Raw genomic sequence first — 23,708 nt, forward strand, 5'->3', positions numbered from 1 at the left:
CTCTCTTGCTCTCTCTCTCTCACACACACACATGATGAGAGCGGAGATGCTGATGTTGTGCTCAGTTAAGGATGTGGTCTCTTGAAGGTGGTAGATCCTAAGTTCAGTGCACACTTGGATTCACTCTGTACACAGAGCTTCTCTGAAGTCACAGGCACTGCAGCCTTGGACAACACAGATAAAGGTGTCCACTCAGTCCACATTCTATCATGTTTGTTCTTGCCTTAGTTGTTTAATTGCTCAGTCGTTTCCAACTCTTTTGTGACCTCATGGGCTGTAGCCCACCAGGCTCCTCTGTCCATGGGATTCTCCAGGCAAAAATACTGGAGCAGGTTGCCATTTCCTTCTCCAGGGGACCATCCCAACCCAGGGATCGAACCTGAATCTCCTGCATTGGCAGGTGGTATCTTTACACTGAGCTACCTGGGAAGCCCAGGGGTTGACAGCAGAGAAAAATTTGGGAGCATGGTTAGGAATAGGACTAGCCTGAGGTTTTCTTGTATTATGGCTGATTTTGTTTTTTAAGCTTGACCCCAAAGAAAAAGCCTGTCAGAAACCACAGAACTGAAACATGGCACCAGGAATCCTACTGTGATCTGGGGGACATTTGCTATGGTGACCTTCGCCAAGATGAAATCCAGCCTTTTAGTAGAAAGAACAGAGATCTTTGGAGTGTGTACAGACCTGAGGTAAATCCCAATTCTGCCTCTCTCTAGCTGTCTGACCTCCAGCAAGATGCATGACCTCTACTGTTTGCAAAATGAGGATTATAATACCTGACCTCAATTTGATGTTGTGAAGGTTAAACACCAAGAGGTGGAGCAGGGTAGATACCCCATCAGAGTTAGCTGCCACGTTTTTCTCTGCCAAGGTACTGTGAGAGTCATCTGCCTTGTGGACACGAAATGGAAAACAGCCACGCTAACCCTATACTGGCTGACAAGAGGTATCATGTGTGGTACCCATACTCTGAGAAAAAATGGTGGTAAGTGTGCTTTTAGTGACCTAGATTATCTTTTTGCCTCTGTCCCCAATTGAATCTTGGGCTGTATTATTTTGCTTAGAAAAAAAAAGGAATGTCAAACATTTTTTACAGGAATATTAGACTCCATTTCTCACCAGAATTCCACACCTCTGGTTTTAGGAAACTCATCTAGTGGCAAAGTTTTGTATTACTGAATATACCCAGTATTCAAGAAAATACCAAAGACATTACCTGTAAGGTAATCCAGACATTCTAGCAATTTCTTCTCTCGGGAAAAATCTAAGGCGAAGGTGTCAAATGTGTCATTGAGGTTGATTTCAGGAATGAGGACCTGGGATGATGCTGTTGCCATGGAGACTCTGTAATTGAAACAAAACAACTTTTTAGAAATGTCAAGCCAGCTTTTACCATCATTGCACAGGAATGAAAAAAACAAAAGGAAAAGAAATATCATTAAAAAATAGTGTTTCTGATGTAAGCTCTTATATATAGGATGGATAAATGACAGGGTCTTACCATATAGCACAGGGAACTGTAGAATATTCAATACTGTGTGATAAACCATAATGGAAGAGAATATGAAAAAATATATGTATGTGTAACTGAGTCACTTTGCTGTACAGCAGAAATAAATACAACGCTGTAAATCTGCTATACTTCAATTAAAAATAATTTTTTTAATGTCAAAAAACCCCACAAAAACCAGTGCCGTTTTTGTATGTGAGCCTTAAAAAGAATCTCAGAATGGCACAAGCAGCAACACATGCAAATGAGCACAAGCTTCAAGAGAAGGCAGAGGACGTGGGAAAACAGCAGAATGGCTTCCTCCCTTCCTTTTTACTATCAGAAAAAAATTCCCCATGGAGGCGAAAGAATATTCATATTTCACATTACTGTGTGTGTAACTGCCTGCCCCCCGCACATCTAACCCAAGCGAGAAGCACACGGCCCCAGGCATTTCTTCACACATCTGTCTGGGAAACTGTTTGTTCCTTTCAGACCCAACCCTGCTCCACTTCAAAGAGGAATCTCCCAAATTTCAAGCTGCATATAAGGCAAAGTGAAGATTAAAACAGAATGTTCCCAGATATTGGATTAGTTTAATCAATGACTAGCCTCTCTCTAAAATAAACATTAAAAAAGGAGTTTTGGTCTGGCTCGTTTTCATTTTCCCTGTCCTCATTTTCTTGCACCATATTCCCAGCAGATGCCATAGAAAATATGTATGAGCTTTCTCACACATTTCCCTGATGGATCCACTGTTTCTCTTCTTCATTAGGGTTGCTAGTTAGACTTCTCGTGTATACTCTATAAAGCAAGCTATTGGTATGCATCAATCTCCTGCAATGGACTGTCACATTGATTGGAAAAGTTATCAATAGCAGACCATTTTGATTCATTAAAGAATGCACGTGGTCCTTCTAAGAACAAAAAAATTATGGGATGATGTAAACCACTTCTGAGCGCATCAAACTATGCTAGACTCGTAATCTTGTTGATTCTGGTATTTCAGGATATTAAACAAACACCACCAAGGGCCTATTATGTGTATCATGCTAGGAAATTTTGAGCAAAGAAACAATCTTTACCTACTTATTTTCTAATTAAGGGCACTTATGCTCATGTTTACAAGGCCATAAAGCTAGTTGGCAGCAGCCAGGAAGAGAATTCTGGGTCTGTACTCTTCCATTTCATCTGGAAAAATTTCAGCCAGGTTACTCTATGAGGTAGATCTCTTCTTGCATCTCTTAATGGCTCTTAAAGTTTTGGATTTTATAAAGAAATATATCTTGGCTATAAAAATTACATCTGTGGGCATGTCTGTACAATGGAATATTATTCAGTCATAAAAGGGAATGAAATACTGATAGATGCTATGATGTGTACAAACCTTGAAAGTATTATGCTAAGTAAAAGAAGCCAGAGACAAAAGGCCACATCTTGTATGACGCAGTTACATGAAATGTCCATAGGAGACAACTCTGTTGAGACAGAAAGTAAACTGGTGGTTGCCAGGGGTTGGGGGCAAGGGGACAGTGGGGAGTGATTACATAATGGGTGTGGGGTTTTCTTTTGGGGTGAGGAAAATCATTTGGAACTTCATAGAGGCAGGAATTGTACAATGTTGTGAATGTACTGAATGCTAATGAACTGTTCACTGTAAAATGGTTAGTTTTATGTTATGCAAAATTTACCTTGATTAAAAAAAAGTCAGTCCGTGAAATGCTCAAAATCCTTAGAAATAAAGTTTCTATAATTGTACTTCTGGCACACATTCAGTGCTACAGAGGGAGGGAAGCAGAGAGGACAATCAACAGGAATGATACTGAGGTCCACAGATGAGAGTTTGAAGAGGCCTAAACCCTGGAAAGCAAAGTTTCAAGTGTTTGAACGAAGATGGAGAATCTAAACTCACCACTCTAGCTTTTCACCAAGAAACAGTGAATAGCAGAGTTGTGTGATTTTATTAGCTAATTATTGAACCCAAGAGAACTGGACTAATTATTATGACAAGTGCTAACTCAGACTCATGGATAAAGGAATGGTTGCTAGGCAATTTTCACACATGGTCAAACTGAACTTAAGAAATGCTTTCCTTATGACCTATTATCACAAAACTCCTTCAAACTCAGATCTTAGGATTAGTCAACAACTATTCAATGAATATTGAGTAAGCCCTCCAATTATGTCATTTACTAAAGAGCTCAAAATATTTGCATCCATGCAGAAAAGTTCAAAGAAATGCTACAGTGCCATTTGAACTCCTCAAATAAAAATTTCAAAGTGAAACCCCAGTCATTTCTGTTTTATGATGTCCAACAGGGAGAAGTGTGCCAAGCTATTATGAAACAAGCACTGAACTTTCTATTGCGCTTCTCTGCTCTTCCCATGTGGCATAGACCTTGTGCGCACCAAGTTTGAGGATCTCAAATGCTCTGAACAGATAATCTCGAGCTGGTACTTCCCCTGTCCTATGGCACCAGCTTCTGTTCACGTACATCCAAAATAGATTTCATTGCCAAGTTTCTCCTGGTTCTGTTGTCCAGAAACAATCAACTAAACCATGCTTTAGTCAGGGACGTTGTTGACAATGCCTGCCATCCTTTTCAGAAAATAATTCTATTTATTTTTGGTCGTGCTGGGTCTTTGTTGCCATGTGGGCTTTTCTCTAGCTGTGGCGAGCAGGGGCTATCCTCTGTTGCAGTGCACAGGCTTCTCACTGCAGTGGCTTCTCTTGTTGGGGAGCATGGGCTGTACGGGGGAGCATGGGCTATAGGGCATGCGGGCTTCCGTAGCTGCGGTTCCCAGGCTCTAGGCACAGACTGAGTAGTTGCGAAGAACAGGTTTAGTTGCCCCATGGCCTGTGGGCTATTCCCAGACCAGGGATCGAACTTGTGTCTCCTTAAATTGGCAGGCACATTCTTTACCACTGAGCCACCAGGGAATCCCAATGCATGCCATCTTGATGGTGGGGACTTGGTAGAATGGAAACAAAGAGAATGAAAGTTCCTAAGCCTCAGGGGCAAAGACTGACTAAAAGACTCTTGGGAGATGACTGCAGCATTTCACATCTACACATTATTATTATTATTATTTTTGATGGAAGGAAAGATATTTATGTTTGGCTACAATTTCAAATTCTTACCTGGAGTGACAGGGGAGTGGAGATCTGCCAAATTCAACATTTTAGGCCATGTTTATTCCCCAAATCCTGCTGCCCATCTTTTGGCCTTTCAGATAAATTGCCCAAATCCACCAGGGCCCTGACTATCCTACTTTCTCAGTTCTGTGCCTTTAGTCATGTCTGTATGTGTGTGTGTGGGGGGGGGGGAGGTGGGGAATATGTGTGCACATGCTTATAGGTATGTGTGTGTCAAGCTCTTACCATACTGGAGGAAATAAGGGTATTGCATCCTACCTTGATGCCTCATAGGGTGGGTTGCACATTACTTCCTCTTCCTACTTTTTTAGATTAATTCATTTGGCTGCACTGAGTCTTAGTTGCAGCATGTGGGATCTTTAAGTTGTGACATGTGGGTTCTAGTTCCCTGACCAGGGATTGAACCTGGGCCCTCTGCATTGAGAACAGAGTCTTAGCGACTGGGCCATCAAGGAAGTCCCTACCTCCTCTTTGTATTTTGACTCTGATGCCCCTAATCTCCATGACACTCAGTTGCTAGCAGCCACTTGGGGCCAGTGTTGTGGAAGGAATACATGTCTAGAGCTACAGTGCTTACAACATTTCCGCCAAACAGTCAATGCCAGGGGAAGATTCTCTATTCTGCTCCCTTAATATTGCCCACATTCCTGACCCCTGACAATGGAACTGAAATGGGTCCCTCTCAGGTCGGTGGGCTATGATGCACATCACCATGGGAAAACCTGGTGAGGTCTCATAGTAACAAAATGTGGCTTGCTTTCGTCAGCTCAGGATTTCCCAAATCTGGAGCCTTGTTGTTTTCACACCAATTAACACCCAATAGAACACATTTCAAATATCACTCATCAGATGCACTCTGATTCTTATGATGAAATGACATCTTTCCAGTAGATGACTGGCATTGTCAGCTTTGTATTCTGGAGAAGTCAGTTGGATCCTTGAATTGCCTATGGCGGTGTGGGACAAAGACTTCATCTGATAGACTCTAAGTCCCTCCTAGGGACCAAAGTCAACCTGGCTCCTCTGTCCATGGGATTCTCCAGGTAAGAACAGTGGAGTGGGTTGCCATTCCCTTCTCAAGGGGATCTTCCCTACCCAGGGATTGAACCTATGGAGCCTGCGTCTCCTGCATTGCAGGCATATTCTTTACTGCTGAGCCACCAGGGAAGCCCCTTGATACAGATAATTTGCTGCTAAATGCCTATTATTTCACACCTCATTTTGGTACCTATTTTGTGTATTTTCATGTTATGTCATTATGTTATTCAAGATAGCTTTAAAAATCATTGTATGACCTTTTATTGCATGGTAAACTAACTCAACAGTTCTCTTTTTCCTTTTTCTGGGAGATACATACCCTGTGATGAAGAGAGTCCATAGTGAAAAATACTGTCAGCTGTTGAGTAATCAGGGCTATTGGCCTGTGAAGTGCTTTACTGAGCTTTTGCTTCTTGCTGGTTTACTGGGTGCTGGTGGAACAGGAGTATCTTGGTCTCTAATTTACAATTTATGGAGAAGGCAATGGCACCCCACTCCAGTACTCTTGCCTGGAAAATCCCATGGACAGAGGAGCCTGGTGGGCTGCAGTCTATGGGGTTGCTAAGAGTCAGACACGACTGAGCGACTTCACTTTCACTTTCAAATGCGATTTTAATTTTAGATGTCTTATAAGTAGTAGACCAACTTTCTTAGGCTTAGATTGAGTAACGAATTTTGCTTATTTAACATAATTTTAGAAAAGTGTACAAAAAACCACTCCAAGAATGATATATTAGCGAGGCTTGAGTATATAGTCCATTATACAATCCATTTGGATCCATTTAGTGAGTGGGAAGGAGAGAAATTAGCATTTGTTGCACATTTACCTTGAGATAAGGATCTCAGTTAGTATCTTTGTTAAATGATTTCATTTTATCCCTACAGGATCTGTATTAGGTAGGAATGAACAATCGCCCTGTTTTATAGATGTCTTCATGCATTCATTTAGATCAGGCAGCTTGCTATGTCCTGGGGTCTTCACGGTGAAAACAAGATGACTGGGGGTCTTGCCCACTGGGAGCACATGAGGAAACTGTAAGCATCAGGGAGCAGCCCCAAATGCCAACTGTCGCTGCTGCTGTTCAGTTGCTCAGTCATGTCCGACTCATTGCAACCCCATGGACTGCAGCACTCCAGGCTTCCCTGTCCTTCAGAGCAAACTCTCATTTATTGAGTTGATGATACCATCTAACCATCTCATCCTCTGCCGCCCCCTTCTCCTCCTGCCCTCAATCTTTGCCAGCATCAGGGGCTTTTTCAGTGAGTCGGCATTACTCCTGAGCAATTAGCATAGAGCCAAGGGCTTGATTCTAAAGCACATGCATCTCTTACAATGTAAAACTTGAGGCTCTCTCCCCTCTTGGGTTGTTTTTTTTTTTTTTTAATGTTTCTGAATTGAAAAATCTTTATGCAATCTGATTCAGCTTGTAGGCAAACATATGCACTTTAAGTGATGTACGGATGCAGAAAAATTGCATCCAATTCTAACTTGAGGAAGGCCTGCAGTATTAAGTTTCCTGTGGCTATTCCACCCTTGACTAGAAGAGTAAAGATGGTTTACAAGTACACAGGTGCCAAAGCCCAAGGCAGACAGACAGGAACAGAGCTGTGAAGTCATGTTTTAGAGAAGAATGTTAAGTAATGTGAAAATACAAATCCAAGGAACATTATGGAGTATCTACAACACCGAAGACGTGTTTATAGGAGTGGCCAGCAATGTTATCACAACTGTGGATAGAGGTAGCTATTAGGAGCCTAGTTGACTGAGTCAAAAATAGCTCTTGGACAAACCCAAAGAATCACAGTTAAAAGGCGACAGTGCTAGGATTTGAACCCAGGTTTCCAAATTACAAGGTCAAGGTCATCACCTTTTTACCATATTCTGGTGGCTGGAAAAGGCAAAGGGCTCAAGAATTGACCAAGAGGATTGACAAATAGAGACAGACAGAGATGGGATGAAGAAACAGAGCGACAAGGGCTCCTAGCAAATTTTTGCAGGTAGTATGCATTCAAACTTGATGTAAGTTTAAACTTTTCATAAGTAGTATGCCAAGTTTCTTATGGATTTAGTGAAGAGTTTTGCTAATTTAACATCATGTTAGCAAAGTGCACCTGCAATCACACCAAAAATTATGTAGTAGTAAGGCTTGAGAATAGAGTATTGGATTGGTCAATAAGTTCATTTGGGTGTTTCCATAAGCTGTTATGGAATAAGCCACAGGAACTTTCTGGCGAACCCTATATATGATAAAATTCATTTGTGGAAAGAGTAGTGGGTCACGATTCTATGCTTGATGAGATGGGCCTGTGCCAGGTAGAGTTGAATGGGTCCAGGTATGACCTGCTGGTTCAAAGGGAGATGCCATGTGGGCATCCATGCTCTTGTGTTAGACTTCGAATGCAGATCTTCTTCCAGAACATTCTATCTTAACTGTTATGGGGTCATGTTCTCTCTCCTGCTAGGTGAGAATTTTTCCATGTTAAACTGGCTCAGATTTTTAAGAAGTGCTGAGAAATGCAAGTCATACTAGACATTGCACAATTTATAGCTGGAGAAAAGTACTAGTGGATCCCAGTTGGAAACCATGATGTAAGTGTAAATGCTGTCTACTTGAGTGTCCTGGGCACACTGGAGTATTAGTGCTTTTTGCAGTTTTTTTAACTTTAGCATGAATATTTCAGGCACCTGGAGGCAGTCCAGATGAGAGCAATGGAGACAATTAAACACTTGGAACTGACGAGTCCTGAGGAAAGAAGCTGGCTGCCTTTGGAGGAGGGAGGAGATCATTTTAAGGATATAAAAGGGATGATAACCAGCTGTTATCCACGTTCATTGGCAGAGATAAGTATCTAACAAGTCGCAGAGGAAATCTCAAACAGAAGAAAGAACACAAAGGAACCGGCTGGATACTAGACTAGAGCCATAAAGAGACTATACCCTCCTCCCATTGAAGGGATACTGGAAGTGGAAATACCACTGCCCACCTCTGTGTGGTATTTTAAGCATCAGCACAGTGTGCAACATAAGCAAACCCTCAATAAGCTGTAGTTTTCTTTCTCTTTCCCTGAAGAAATTCAGGTCAGAAGATGGTATATTTTTTGCCCTAGGCCAAGGGCTGGCAAAGTCCAGTGTGTGTGCTAAGTCACTTCAGTTGTGTCCAGCTCTTTGCAACGCCATGTAATGTAGTCCACCAGGCTCCTCTGTCCATGGGATTTTCCAGGCAAGAATACTGGAGTGGGTTGCCATGCCCTCCTCCAGGGGATCTTCCCAACCCAGCGATCAAACCCACGTTTCCTGCATTGGTAGGCGGGTTCTTTACCTCTAAGCATCACCTGGGAAGCCCTGGCCAAGGGCCAGATCTGACCTACTGCCTGTTTTTGCCAGTAGTCTTATTGGAACACACCGTTGCCCGTTCATTTGCATCTATACTAGGCTGCTGGAGACCTATCATGGCTGAATTGAGTAGTTGTCATGGGGACTAGATAACCTTCATAGCTGAACATATTTACTCTGGTCCTTTATAAGCAGAGTTTGCAGAGCCCTGCTGCTGGATAAAGATCAGGAAGAAGGAGCTATCTGGGGTCTTCCAGGGATAGGCTTCAATTATTGCTTTGGATAAAGGTGAGTTGACTCTGAAAATTCCACTGAATGAAAAGTCAATGTCAATGGCATTGGCTGGAGATGTCATGCATTTAGGTGGCGCGAGGTGCTTTTCTTGGGCTCCCCAAGAATTGCTATAAGTGTTTGCATCAGTGAAGGTGAGTAATTTTATGCCTATCAAGTATATGCACTGAAGGCGCAGTGACCCCTGTCAGTTTCGCTGCTGAGCTGTCCCTTCAAATCATGTAATGTTTATGTCCCCCACCATAGAATAAAGAAGATTTTCAAAGAAGGAGGTATGAAGTTGACAGTTGGGTCTTCTCTCTCCGACATGAGTTGGTCTTGACCTTTGAGGAGAGGCAAAGCTTCTCAACCAAATAAAAATAGCACTCACAGAGAACAACACCTGGGTGGTTTTTAAAACTCGATAAGCCTTGAGATGGAAGAAAAGATTCTCTTTTATGTTTTGGTGTTCATTTTGATTCTTTGTTATCAAGTATATGATAAGATCAGGTCTGAGAGTCACAGTAAATGCAGTTTTGTGCCATCATAAGCTTTCTTCCCCAGTAAAAGAAGGCAGATTTTATTCTTTCTAACTGGCAGGCTCTTGTTTCAAAGGCCTTGAACTCCCGGCTGATACTGAAAAGGCTTTGACAGGTCAAAGGGAAGCATTTTGAGCGGGAACAAAGCAACTCAAAGCCTCTATTCTCTCTGGTACCCAGCCTTGAAAATGCAAACAAAAGCAAGGCAGGGCAAGGCCAACCAATCACAGTCCAGACATGGGAGCCCAGGCGCTGAGAATTTCCCAGCAGCCCCTGCACTCACCTCTCAGTGATATTCTTAGCGGTCTGTAGGAAACGCGCGTGATCATTCTCCTTCAGAGAGTGTTCTGCTTGGGAGATGAGTGACGCCGACCGCTCGATGCACTGTTTGCAGTTTGCAATCTGCTGAGCCAGTTTGCGAAGTCTCATCACCTGGAACAAAAGAGGCACGGAGATGGTTGGTTACCCGGGTTGGCTTGCTTAGTGAAAATGCATTGTGCTGGACTCTCGCAGTGTGTGAGTTCGGTTGTGTGCAAGTCATCCTTCACTAAAAGTTCAAAAGGGAGGCAGAGAAAGCTGTGAACCCCAGTCATGGCACTCTTGTCTGAGCTATTCTTTATCTTCTTGGAGAAGTGTCACTAATTTGTTTCAGGAGGAAGCCCTGAATTGCGAATTGCTTCCCTGTTGATGGGGAAAAAAGGTGTTGCCCAGTGTGAGTTAGAGGGTCACTGGGCCTCTTCCCTCAGCTATTCTAACACAATGACTGTAAGATCACAGGGAACCCTGGAACATTCTCTATCGTATTTTTTCAGCCAATGAGAAAATAAAACATCGTAGGTGCAAAACGTGTGGCTTGAGTCAAATCAAAAGTTCTTTGCCATCCATGTAATAAAATGGTGATGTAAACACATTAGATAGTACTATTTCCCACACTACTGCAAACTCATGTGTTAAATTAACAGAAAGGGAGCATTTTTTCCATTGATTAATATTTTTCCTGTTCCACAGATGAGAGAAAGCCAAAAAAAGCACAGCTGGGCCATTTCCCCTCACCGGGAACGTCATTTCCAGGCACTTTGTGCATGCTTGATAACTAAAACTATTTTGATAAGCAGTTCCCAGTCTGGATAAAAATGCTCATTTGGTTCCAACCTCCATTCCAACTTCTGATTCCGTCTTGCTTGAAAACGACCCTCAAACATAACTGACCATCACCTCGGGGCAGGCTGTGATAAGTCCATGGTAACCCACTTGACCGGTCGCTCTGGTGTTTGCAGTGTGCTGGGAGATGAAGCCCTCTGGCCAGATGCCAGGGGAAAATGAGAGTGCTAATTGGAACAGCAGTACACCCTGTGTGTGCGGCCCCACCCCCACCCCCCCTGCTCAAGTCTACACAGCCTGGGACAGGTCTTGGCCGGCTTTCTGATCATTCCGGAATGGAAAACAGCCTGGGGTGAAAGGGTAGGGAGGAGGCCAGTTCATCTGTCTTGCAGACAAGGCTGGCTCGGGTTCCCTCCAGAATTCCTGCTAACTCCAAGAAATTCCTCCTTTCTCCAAGTCATCATTATCATCCCCGTGCAAGTCTAATCGAAGTAAAGGAAGGAAGGAGATGTCAGAACTTGAGGCCTCTGAGGACTGTCCAATTTCAGCTCTGTTGTACCAGAGCAGACAAAGGAAATGAATGCTGAACTGTGAGGCGGCAGCCACAAGATTGCAGGCAAGAGTGAGATTCTTGAAAGTCAAGGGTTAGAGAAATGAAGTGTCAAAACTCTGGGGCATAGAGTATGTTATCTTAAGCCTGGTAAAAGATTTACCACATTATATATAATTACAGTGACCATCACTGCCGATTAACTGTGTTTGTTAGTTGAATAAAATGACACTTATCGTATACCAAATATAATTTAGCTTCTAACAGCATTATATCCAGAGGTAAAGCTCAGAAAGGCATCGAGTCCAATTCAAGATGTTGGAACACATCCAGAAGAAATTGTCAGAGGAAGGAATACTTAATCACAAGTTACATGGCAGAACTGAAGGTATTTAGTATAATTCTAACAGCAACAAAACAAATAAGGTCCAAGTATTCCTTTTGAAGAACTTCATGTCCTTTCAGTATACGTTGCAGTGATCACACAGATTACAAATGGAAAAATGCTTGACCTGCACTTTCTTCTTAAAAAAAAAAACACACACACAAAATTCTATCATGATGTTGGAAATTCAAAGTGACATAAGAAGAAATGGAAAAAAGTCCTAAATCATGCATAAGTTGAATTCAAGCCAAAATGAGAGCCGCCTTAGAAAATATACAAATGTTTTACAGAAGACAACTTGGTTTAATTTTAATTTTACTTTTGTGTAGACTTCCATCTGATAGACCAGACTGGAGCTTTATAAGCCTGGTGTGCACAAGAATCAGTTGGGGATCTCTTAAAGAAAACCTGTAAATGTCTGGGCCAACATTTCGAAATCCTAGGTGAGGAGCTGTAATTGGCGGGCTGTGGGAATCTGCATTTTAACAAGCAATAATGTTTTTTGATCTGCAGGTGATGAATCACCAGAATGGATGGGATTAGCATTTTAAAAAACTAAATGAAAGAGGAGAGGAGAAAAGACAGTAGCAGAGTTCATTCCTTGTAGAAAGGGTAAGTTGGGTTTCATAAAACTTAGTTCTCTATGTGTCCGTGTGTCAGTGCTGGATTTGATGTATTTTTTACTGTGGGTTTCAGTAAAAAAGAAAGAAAATAGAAAAGAAAACCACTTTCCTAAGTTAGTTCACAAACTATGGTCTATGGACCATATCCAGCACAAAACCTGTTTGTGTAAATAAAGTTTTATTGGCACAGGGCCACATGCATGTATTTATGAATCATTTATGGCTGCTTTCACACTATACCATTGGGCAGTGGTGAGCAGTAATGTCAGAGCCTACAGGTCACAACTGAAAATATTTATTATACCTGGCCCTTTACAAAGTTTGCTGACCTAAATGACTCTAATCAGATGGCCATGATTTGGATCACATTATATGAAGCATGCGATTCATGGGGTTGCAAAGAGTCGGACACAACTGAGCGACTGAACTGAACTGAACTGATATGAAGCACTGTCCTACATGGTACCACACTTCAGGATCAGACACTGAGTATTTAGCAAAATATGAATGCCTTCATTAGAAAACACCTTTTAAAATATATTACTTAATTTTTTTTCCAAGTTGGCAGTGTTCTTTTTTCCTTGGGGAAGTGTGGCTGAATGTTGTAATTTGTGGAGTTTACTTCCACAGTCATCATGGAAATACTTTCTTTGTTGGAATCTCCTTTTACTGGGGACACAGGCCTATTTATATCAATTTACTTGCTGTTCATTTTACCTTACAAATGCTTTTAAAAGTGGCCCTTTATTTTTCTTTATATTTTAAGAGCTTTTATTATCTACATAGGGTTCTCACCCCAAAATTGTTTGGTCCAAACCATTGATCCTCAATTAACAGAAGTATCTTAACTGACAATGACTGTACTGAGCATTTTTATAAGGCTATACAAAAGCCCTAACATGGACTCCAGGGTAATTACCAGCAATTCTGGAGACTCAGAGCACATAAAAGTAGTGATGAGAAGGGACCCCCTTTTGTTTTTAGCTGCAGCTTTCTCAGATATGTGTCTGAACATAAGTACATCGTTTGCTTAACCTGGAGTCTGCTGTCAGCTTTTCATGTGTTGATGTGTGGATGTGAAATTTATCCCCCACTGCTGAAGAAATAAGCCTGCTCTTTCTTGGGGAGTCTCAGAGCTTGAGACTCTTTAGTCAGTACAAGCATAAAGGCTGTTGAGCTATTCTTTCAAAGAAGGTGCAATGGTCTGAGGGAAGGAATTACCAGTCTGTGCTAATGGGTAACAGCATCACTGATTGGCAGCCTTTCCCAACCCTTCCCATGCACCCCACCCCCCACCGTGGTTGGAGGATATGCAGTGAGTTTGTTTTCTCTGGGTCTAGGGCATTATGACTGGCACTAAATACAGAGGCAAAGTCAAGAGGTGAGTCAGATTAACCTTTGTGGGCTCCATGATTCTGCCTTCAGCTCCCCACTTCTAAGTGCTAGTTCGAGTGCCTCTCTAGATTGCATGTCTTCAGACTTCCCAGTTACCACCCTGGACACCCTCACTGGGCCCCAAGCCCATACTTGGAGATGCTTGGCAGGGAGTTGGCATGCATGTTTTTCTTTTCTTTAAAACGTCTCTCTGACACCCAATTCCCTGGCCAGGGACTTAGTCACTGTGAATTCCCCGGTTAGGGATGAACTAGTCCTTGGTCATGTGCCAAGGTAGTAACTCAATGAAAAGCTGAACTGGGCCCTCATCTTTCTTCTGAGATCACGTCCCTGGGCAAACATGCATTTTTAAGAAGGGATACATGTCAAAAGTACAATTTTTCAAGTCATATGACCAATGTTGCCATACATAGCACCAGCGTTAGCAAATGTCAGTGTTTTCATCATATTAGCATAGGATTTTTCAGAAGGCAGTAAAATATTATTGATGACATTGAAGCCCTTGAATGTCCCTCCCTAATTCCATTCATGTCTCTCTCTAGAGGAAAACACACTTCTGATGACTCCCAAGCATGCTAATGTATATTTGCCTCAATAGTGTATGCAATTTTTTTGTAGTTCATCAAACTGTATATTTCTTATTCTCTATGAATCATTATAAACCTTTCTTCTCTTTCTGTGATTTGTCCATATAAATATTGCTTTTAATTTCATTGCTTTTAATTTCTGAAGACTGTTCCATGGTATAAAATACACAAGTTCAGTTCAGTCATTCAGTTGTGATCAACTCTTTGCAACCCCATGGACTGCAGCACACCAGGCCTCCCTGTCCATCACCAACTCCCAGAGCTTGCTCAAACTCATGTCCATCGAGTCATGAGTGATACCATCCAACCATCTCATCCTCTGTCACCCCCTCCTCCTCCTGCCCTCAATCTTTCCCAGCATCAAGGTCTTTTCCAATGAGTCAGTTCTTAGTATCAGGTGGCCAAAGTATTGGAGCGTTAGCATCAGTCCTTCCAATGAATATCCAGGACTTATTTCCTTTAGGATTGACTGCTTTGATCTCCTTGCTGTCCATGGGACTCTCAAGAGTCTTCTCCAACACCACAGTTCAAAAGCATCTGTTCTTCGGTGCTTGGCCTTCTTGGTCCAGCTTTCACATGCATACATGATTACTGGAAAAACCTGGTATTCCCATCTCTGTAAGAATTTTTCAGTTTGTTGTGATCCACACAGTCAAAGGCTTTAGTGTAGTCAATAAAAGAAAAGTAGATGTTTTTCTGGAATTCTCTTGCTTTTTCTGTAATCCATTGGATGTTGGCAATTTGATCTCTGGTTCCTCTGCCTTTTCTAAAACCAGCTTGAACATCTGAAAGTTCTCAGTTCACATACTGTTGAAGCCTGGCTTGGAGAATTTTGAGTATTACTTTGCTAGCGTGTGAGGTGAGTGCAGTTGTGTGGTAGTTTGAACATTCTTTGGCATTGCCTTTCTTTGGGATTAGAATGAAAACTGACCTTTTCCAGTCCTGTGGCCGCTGCTGAGTTTTCCAAATTTGCTGGCATATTGAGTGCAGCACTTTCACAGCATCATCTTTTAGGACTTGAAATAGCTCAGCTGGAGTTCCATCACCTCCCCTAACTTTGTTCATAGTGATGCTTCCTAAGGCCCACTTGACTTCAGACTCCAGGATGTCTGACTCTAGGTGAGTGATCACACCATCGTGTTTATCTGAGTCATGATTTTTATATAGTTCTTCTGTGTATTCTTGCCACCTCTTCTTAATATCTTCTGCTTCTGTTAGGTCCATATCATTTCTGTCCTTTATTGTGCCCATCTTTGCATGAAATATTCCCTTGGTATCTTTAATTTTCTTGAAGAGATCTCTAGTTTTTCCCATTCTATTGTTTTCCTTTGTTTCTTTGCATTGATCACTTATAAGTTAGTTGTCATAAAACAGCTTTACTGAAATACACTTAATATAGAAGAAACTGCACATATTTCAAGTACAAATCAGATTAGTTTTCAAATATGTGTAAACCCATGAGAGAGTCCCCATTTTCAAGGTAATGAATATATATATATATGTATGTGTGTGTGTGTGTATATATATATATGTGTATATATATATATATATATATATATATATATATATATATATATATCAGAGAAGGCAATGGCACCCTACTCCAGTACTCTTGCCTGGGAAATCCCATGGGCGGAGGAGCCTGGTGGGTTGCAGTCCATGGGGTCGCTAAGAGTCGGACATGACTGAGCGACTTCCCCTTCTCTTTTCCCTTACATGCACTGGAGAAGGAAATGGCAACCCACTCCAGTGTTCTTGCCTGGAGAATCCCAGGGACGGGGGAGCCTGGTGGGCTGCCATCTATGGGGTCGCACAGAGTCGGACACGACTGAAGTGACTTAGCAGCATGTATGTATGTATGTATGTATGTATGTATCATACCCCCAATTCTCTTCCTGCACCTTTGTCATTTATCCTGCCCACCCCTCTGTCACTCATCCTTAAGCATTCACTGATTTGTTTTCTGCCACTGTAGCTAATTAGAAAGAGTTGTTTCTGGAATTCTGTATGAATATACGCATGCAGTATATACTATTTTCTGTCTGGCTTTTTTTCACTTATGACTCATGTTGTCACATGTGCTTCCTTGCTGAATAGCGTTGTATGGAAATGTCACTAATCATTTCTGTATTCATCTATTGATAATCTTTGGGTCATTTGCAGTCAAGGGCTATTGTTGTTGTTTAGTCATTAAGTTGCGTTTGGCTCTTGCAACCCCATGGACTAGCTCACTAGGCTCCTCTGTCCATGGGATTTCCCAGGCAAGAATGGGTGGGTTGTCATTTCCTTCTCTAGGGAATCTTCCTAAACAAGGGATCTCCTACATCTCCTACATTGGCAGGTGGATTCTTCACCACTAGTGCCATCTGGAAAGCTACTACCCTTAATATTACCATGAAAATTCATGTCCAAGTTTTATATAAACATCTGCTTTCATTTTTCTTGGTAGACACCTAAAATGCCTGGATGGAAGGGTACGTGTATATTTAACTACTGAAGAAACTGTCAAACAGTTTTCTAAAATACAGGACACCTAAAATGGCTGGATGGAAGGGTACATGTATATTTAACTACTGAAGAAACTGTCAAACAGTTTTCTAACAGTTTTCAGTTTCCATTCTTAGAACCATGTGTGAGTTACAGTTAATCCACATTCTTACCAGCACTTGGCATAGTCCATCTTTTTAATTCAGCCATCCTAAGAGGTAAGTAGTTGTATCTCACTGAGGTTTTACTTTGCATTTCCTTAATGACTTAATGATTTTGACCATCTTTTCATGTGCTTATTTGCCATCCTGATACCTTCTTTGGTAAAGTAGCTATCCAAATCTTTTATCTGTTTTGGTGAAGGGGTCATCTATTTCCTTAATCATGAGTTTTGAAAATCTGTTATATATTCTGGATACATGTACTTGGTTAAATAAATCATTTATAAGTATTTTTTCCTAATGTGTGGTTTGTCTTTACCCTCACTTAAGAGTGCCTTGAGAAGTTTTTACTTTTGATAATATAAAATGTATAATTATCTCTTTAGTTTATAAATATTTTTTTATGTTTTTGCCATTGTATATAACCTTGGGCCAGTCCAAGGTCACCAAGATGTCCTCCTCTGTTTTCTCTTCTAGAGTCTTCATAGTTTTTACATTTAAGTATATGACCCATGTATATTTAATTTTTGTATGTAGTGTGAAGTACAGATCAAGTTACCTATTCTTATGTGTAGAGTCTCCCCCTGTGGAGGCTGAAACTTAGCTTCCAAAATTGCCTTCCAGCTGAGTTTTCTTTGCAACTTCAGTGTAGACATTTTCCCCTCCAAAACTTCTAATTTGTTGTTTTTATATCTATTTTTTCTTATTTCCTATCTTCCTTTTTTGTGGTTTCACAACTTTTTGCTCTTCTAAGATAGAAGTTATTCCTCTACGGATCTCTTTGAACATCTAAATATTTTCCCATCAAATTCCTTTCATCTGAGGTGAGAAAATGTCTTCGTTGATTTTGTTGGGGGTGTTTTAGAAATTCAAGATGTCTTTATATGCTTTGGAATTGTGGTTTGGGTTTCAGTCATTCATAAGTTTTTTCCCTCCCTCACTCAGCTTGCTTAGCCTACCCTGTCTGTCTTAGTCACCCTCACCTCATCCTTGGGGGTCCTCATGCAGGAATCTTGTATTATCTCTGCATTGCTGAGGCTCTCGCATTTTGTGTAGGCATCAGAAACAGTAAGTGCAGAGCCAGGCTCCAACCCAACTGACTTGCTCCAGACTCCCAGGCCTGAAGTTTGCCAAAAGCTCAAACCCAAGGTGGAGGCTGGCAAGAAACTTTTGTTAGTCCCTTTCAGTGAGCTGAGAAGCCTTATCTCATTTGGAGCCTAGCTATGTGTCTCTTTGCTTTTCTCTTTTACTATGTTCTGGATCACAGACACATTCAGGGCAGAGTGGGTACACCAGAGCATGAAGCCTACGTATCATCATGGCTGGAACTGGGGACACCCTTTCGCTACTTTGATCTAGTTTATGCGAGTAACCCTCATGCTGGGGAGGTAAGTAAGGGAAAGGAGGACCTGCTGGCCAGGAGGTTGTGGTGGAGTCATTGCAGGCTGAATAAGGGCCCCCAAAGATGCCCACATCCTAATCCCAGGAGTTTAAAAAAATTGTGACCTTACATGTTCCTTTACACAGGAGTCTTGGCAGATGTGACTAGATTCAGAATCTGGAGCTGGGGTTATCTGGGTTATCCTGGGTTATCTGGGTGATCCCAATGTAATTATAAGGGTCCTGATGAGAGAGAACCAGGAGAGTCTGTGCCAGAGAAAAGAGATCTGGGCGGGAAGTAATGCTCAGACTGATGTGATGAAGAAACCACCAGCCAAGGAATGGGGGTGGCTCCTATAAGCCAGAAAATAAATGAATTCTGCTGTACACCTTCAGAAAGAAACAGCACTGCTGAAATATTGACAGGAGCCTCGTTGTGACTGGTTTTAGACTTCTGAAGGTCAGATAATAAATCTGTGTTGTGTTAAGCCACTAAGTTTGTGGTAATTTGTTTGAGTAGCAATAAGGAAGTAATGTATATTAAGAGCTGATCCCTGCACATGACCATGTAAGGGCAAACAAACTGCCTTCCATATGCATATTAATAATTAATTACAGTTGTTTTCAGGCTCTCATGTGTCTAAGAACCTGGAAGATGTCAGGTATTAAGAAATATATACATGGTGCCTGATGATGGAAGAGGACACAGATCCAATACAGATTCCAGACTGACAGTATAATTTCTATGTGAGGTAAGTAGTTGTTTAACACATCTCAGTCCATCCTTGGCCAGGGAACAATTAAAAAAAACCAACAACTTCATTTTGTACAGGAGTATAGCCAATCAACAATGTTGTGATAATTTCAGGTGAACAGCAAAGGGATGGACTCAGCCATATGTATACATGTATCCATTCTCCCCCAAACTCCCCTCCCATCCAGGCTGCCACGTGACATTGGGCAGAGTTCCCTGTGCTGTACAGAAGGTCCTTGTTGGTTATCCATTTTAAATATAGAAGACTGTACATGTCCATGCCAAACTATCTCAAGTCAGAGAATAATTTTATACTATTTTGATAATTCACTGGAACAGCTTCAAGACCTATTTGATTTCACTTTAACGTTTATGATCATCATCACAACATACATGTATAAATGTTTTTCATTCTACATAGACAAAGCAGTCTGGAACATTATACAATGAGAAGTACCTTTCAAATTTTGTAGAAAACCGAAGAGCATAGACATTTGCTTTTGTAATCTCTATATACTACTTAATTCTTGCTGATTGGATTTAATTATACATATTTCCTTATAGTTATGAGCACTAATAAGAGAAATTCAAGAACTGATTTGATCATGAACAAACTTTTTTATTTTTAAATATTTACAAAATTGTCTTGAGGGTGGCAGAGAAATGGGATAAAGCGGATCAAAAATCTATCAATACAAATATGACTACTTTAAAAATAGAATAAAGTGATTCTAGAGTTACCGACATTTTGAAATAAATTTTGAATAAGACGGCCATAAAGAATATAACTTAAACTGGTGAATTGCTTTTCGAATATAGGGCACTGTAAAACCATGGGAATTTCAGACATATAAACATTAGAAAAGAAGTACTATTAATAGATCCACAAAGGGGTTTATGATAAAGTGCAATGACAGGAGTTTTGCCACCATGAAATGACACCTGTCTAAATTCCCTCAGGGACATGAGAAAGCACTTCATAATTTCTGTAGATAAAGACTGACTTATTTAAACATTTATTTAGTGCTGTGTTAAGTGCTGGGATACAGCAGTAAATGTGAAATGAACTCTTCTCTATGAAACCCATCTTCTCCCAGAGAAAAGAGACAGAAAACTGGGGCTCTAATATACCAGAGCTCTGGGCTGTGCCCTGGAGTTGGGTCATGGAGCAGCCTTTGCATTGCAGGTATGTTCAGGAGACCATCACACAAAGAAAGGGTGGAGCAAAAATTGGCCCGCGAAGGGGCTTTGACCTACATCCTAAAGACTTAAAGAGTACAACCACAGAAAATACAGAAAAAGGAGGCATTCAGTATTTCTTAAGCGATTGGTGTGCACGGAAGTATATTTCCTCCAGGCAGAGAATTTGAAACCTTCTGCCCTAGAAATCGTACCTTTCCTTCTTTGATCTTGGTTCCAATGATTTGTCGTCTTTGCTGAATGATCTCAATAAGAAGATCACATTCCTCCATCAATTTGGCTTCTTGACGTGATGCATTGACCTATGGGACAGATAAAATGGTGAGCATTAATTTAATGTTTGTTTTCCATTAAATGCTCCTTTTTAACATGTAGACTAGTAAATTTCTATTAATTGCTGGAAAGATACTTTATTTAAAATTTTATTGAGGAAAAGTTGCTGTACAATCGCATATAAGTTAGGTGTACAATATAGTGAGTCACAATCTTTAAAGGTTATACTCCATGTCTAGTTATTATTAAATACTGGCTATATTCCCTGTGTTATACACTATATCCTTGTAGCTTATCTATTTTATACATAGTAGTGTATACCTCCTGGGTTGGGAAGATCCCCTGGAGAAGGAAATGGCTACCCACTCCAGTATTGTTGCCTAGAGAATCCCATAGACAGAGGAGCCTGGTGGGCTACAGTCCACAGGGTCACAAAAAGTCCAACACAAGTCAGTGAGTAACACGCTTTCACAGTTTATACTTCTTAATCCCCTACTAGGTCTTCCCTCTCTCCACTGGTAACCACTAGTTTGTTCTTTAAATCTGTGATAAAAAGATGTTTTCAATGTCAGTTCTTCTTCCAATTATGCAGGGATGGCAAATATAAGACTTACATGTCTACTCCCTACCTTGCATCCTTGGAAAACATTTATTAGCTATCTCTTTTTGCTAAGCCATGCTCAATCTCAGGAACGTTCTTAACACACCATGTATGTAGCTATTACCAATTAATTGAAAATTGATATTTGCAATTCTTGTTTTTATATTTTGAAAGGAAGTGCAGTTTGAGGCTACTAAACAAAAGTTAAACTAATACTGTTCTTTTATGGAGGATAGATTATGATCAATATCTTTTGGACACATTTTCCAAAAGCAAGCTAGCAAGGTGGTATCATATTTATTTAACTTGTCTTTTATATACAGATGCAAACTTTGTGTTTAGTCACTATGAAAACATCGAAAAGGAAAAGGATGGTTGAATATTCTATAAATCTTATGACATAATTTTAAATGTTATCTCTGGAAATCTGGGGATCTACCATGTAAGCCTGCCATTCTGCTGGCAAGGTCGATCATTGTCGAATGGCTTGCATTTGAAGTTTGTAAGGCTCACTGTATGCAAGAAAGGGTTAACATTAGCTCATTCTTGGCAACTGGGCTTGGGAAATACTGCGCACATGCTGTGTCCTCCACCTCATGATAATTCTGAAATGTTATTCATAGAGACCCAAAAACCACAGCTGTGGGAGATGGAGATAGGATAGGCCTGAGTTTTATGATTTTAACACAGCACAGGAGAAGTGGCTATGCTGTTATGAAGAATGCCAATAGACCATTGATGATTCCAGTATAACTCAGGGAGGAGACAGGGCCCAGACATGTAGCCCTTTTGATTGGGCATACTTTATTTAACTAGAGTAACTTCAATCTCTATGAATGAGATAAACTGGAAGTGGGGTCAGGAGTTCTTGTCATTCCTTTTGACTTCACAATGAATTTAATAACTGACAACAACCAAGCTGTGAAAAGGATGGCAGTCTATTGAAACCATGGACCCATTATGATGGAGAAAGTGAAATTTGTGGAAAATAGCACCTTACACTTGAAAAATATCTCCTGGCATGACCCCTAAGAGCTAAGCTGTATTTGAACATGAACATACAATCAAGGTAAATCTGATCGGAGGCAAGCTCCTTGTAGGGATCTTTGAGTATTGTATGACATGAGGCATCTATTCCAGGTACCTGGAGCCATATTTAACACAGAATAGACATTCAAAAACTATTTGTTCAACGAATAGATAGTGAAAATGACCTTCCAACAAGAGACAAGGTAACATACAATCAGGCAAGTAGGTATCCTGGTATATTGCAAGTAGGTAATATGCAGGTATTGAACGTGGTGGTTTCCTAAGACTGTGTAGACACAGAAGTATGTCATCATGATTCTTTTCAGGGGGAGGGTATTGATTTTTCTTACAGCCTTACTGAAATATTCTTTGTATATCATAAAATTCACCCATTTAAAGTGTACAGGTTGTGGCTTTGAGTGTACTCTGAGTTTTAGAATCATCATCACAATCTAATTTTAGAAAATTTTCCACATCCCCTAAAGAATTCCATACCCATTTGCAGTAACTCCATATTCTGACTACCTACCCTATTTGAGGGCACAGATAACCACTAGTCTATGATCTGTCTCTTTATGCATTTGCCTGCTCTCTACATTTCATATAAATGGAATGAAACAATATATGATCCTTTTTGGTCTGGCTGATTTCACTTAGCATAATGTTTTCAAGATTGCTCCGTGTCATACCATGTGTCAGTACTTCATTCCTTTTTATGCCAAATATTATTACAGAAGTAATACACCACATTTTGTTTATCCATCCTCTAGTAGATGGACATTTGGGTTGCTTCTATTTTTTGGTTACTTAGAAACAGTATCACTGTGAACATTCATGTGTAAATTTCTGTGTGCACATATGTATTCATTCTTCCTGAGTATAGAAGAATTGCTGGGTCACACGTCAAGTCTGTGTTTAAGTTTTTGAAGAACTGCCAAACTGGTTTCCCAAAGGGCCGCATCATTTTAGATTCCAAGAACAAGTATGTGCGGCTTCCAGTTTCTCAACATCCTTGTCAACACTTGACACTGTCTGTCTTTTCTGTTTTATTCATCACAGTGGGTGTGGAGTAGCATCTTCTTGTGGTTTTGAGTTGCATTCCCTGATGGCTAAAGATGTTGAGCATCTTTTCATGTGCTTATGGAATATTTGTGTACCTAATTCAGAGATGACTATTCAGATCTTTTGTTCCTTTTGTAATTGGGCCATTTAACTTATATAGTTAAATTCTATGATTTCTTTATATATTTTGGGTACCCAGTCCCTTATTAGCTATGTGATTAGCAAATGTTTTCTCCCATTCTGTAGGCTGTCTTTTCATTTTCTTGATGGTAACATTGGAAGCACAAAAGGTT

General features: G+C 40.7%; 1 protein-coding gene across 10 annotated transcripts in view; it reads right to left on the bottom strand.

The window, feature by feature from the left end:
• MID1 (midline 1) overlaps window positions 1-23,708 on the bottom strand; it is a 412,936-nt gene that overhangs the window by 28,046 nt on the left and 361,182 nt on the right. For all 10 annotated transcript variants that reach the window (XM_060407572.1, XM_012106209.4, XM_060407571.1 and 7 more), the window contains exons 4-6: window positions 20,645-20,752; window positions 10,111-10,259; window positions 1,217-1,344 (exon numbers count right to left, since the gene is read on the bottom strand). In XM_060407572.1, coding sequence (XP_060263555.1) covers window positions 1,217-1,344; window positions 10,111-10,259; window positions 20,645-20,752 — 385 coding nt within the window. The remainder of the gene's footprint in view (window positions 1-1,216; window positions 1,345-10,110; window positions 10,260-20,644; window positions 20,753-23,708) is intronic.

This window comes from Ovis aries, chromosome X (assembly GCF_016772045.2).
Source record: "Ovis aries strain OAR_USU_Benz2616 breed Rambouillet chromosome X, ARS-UI_Ramb_v3.0, whole genome shotgun sequence".
NCBI lineage: Eukaryota > Metazoa > Chordata > Mammalia > Artiodactyla > Bovidae > Ovis > Ovis aries.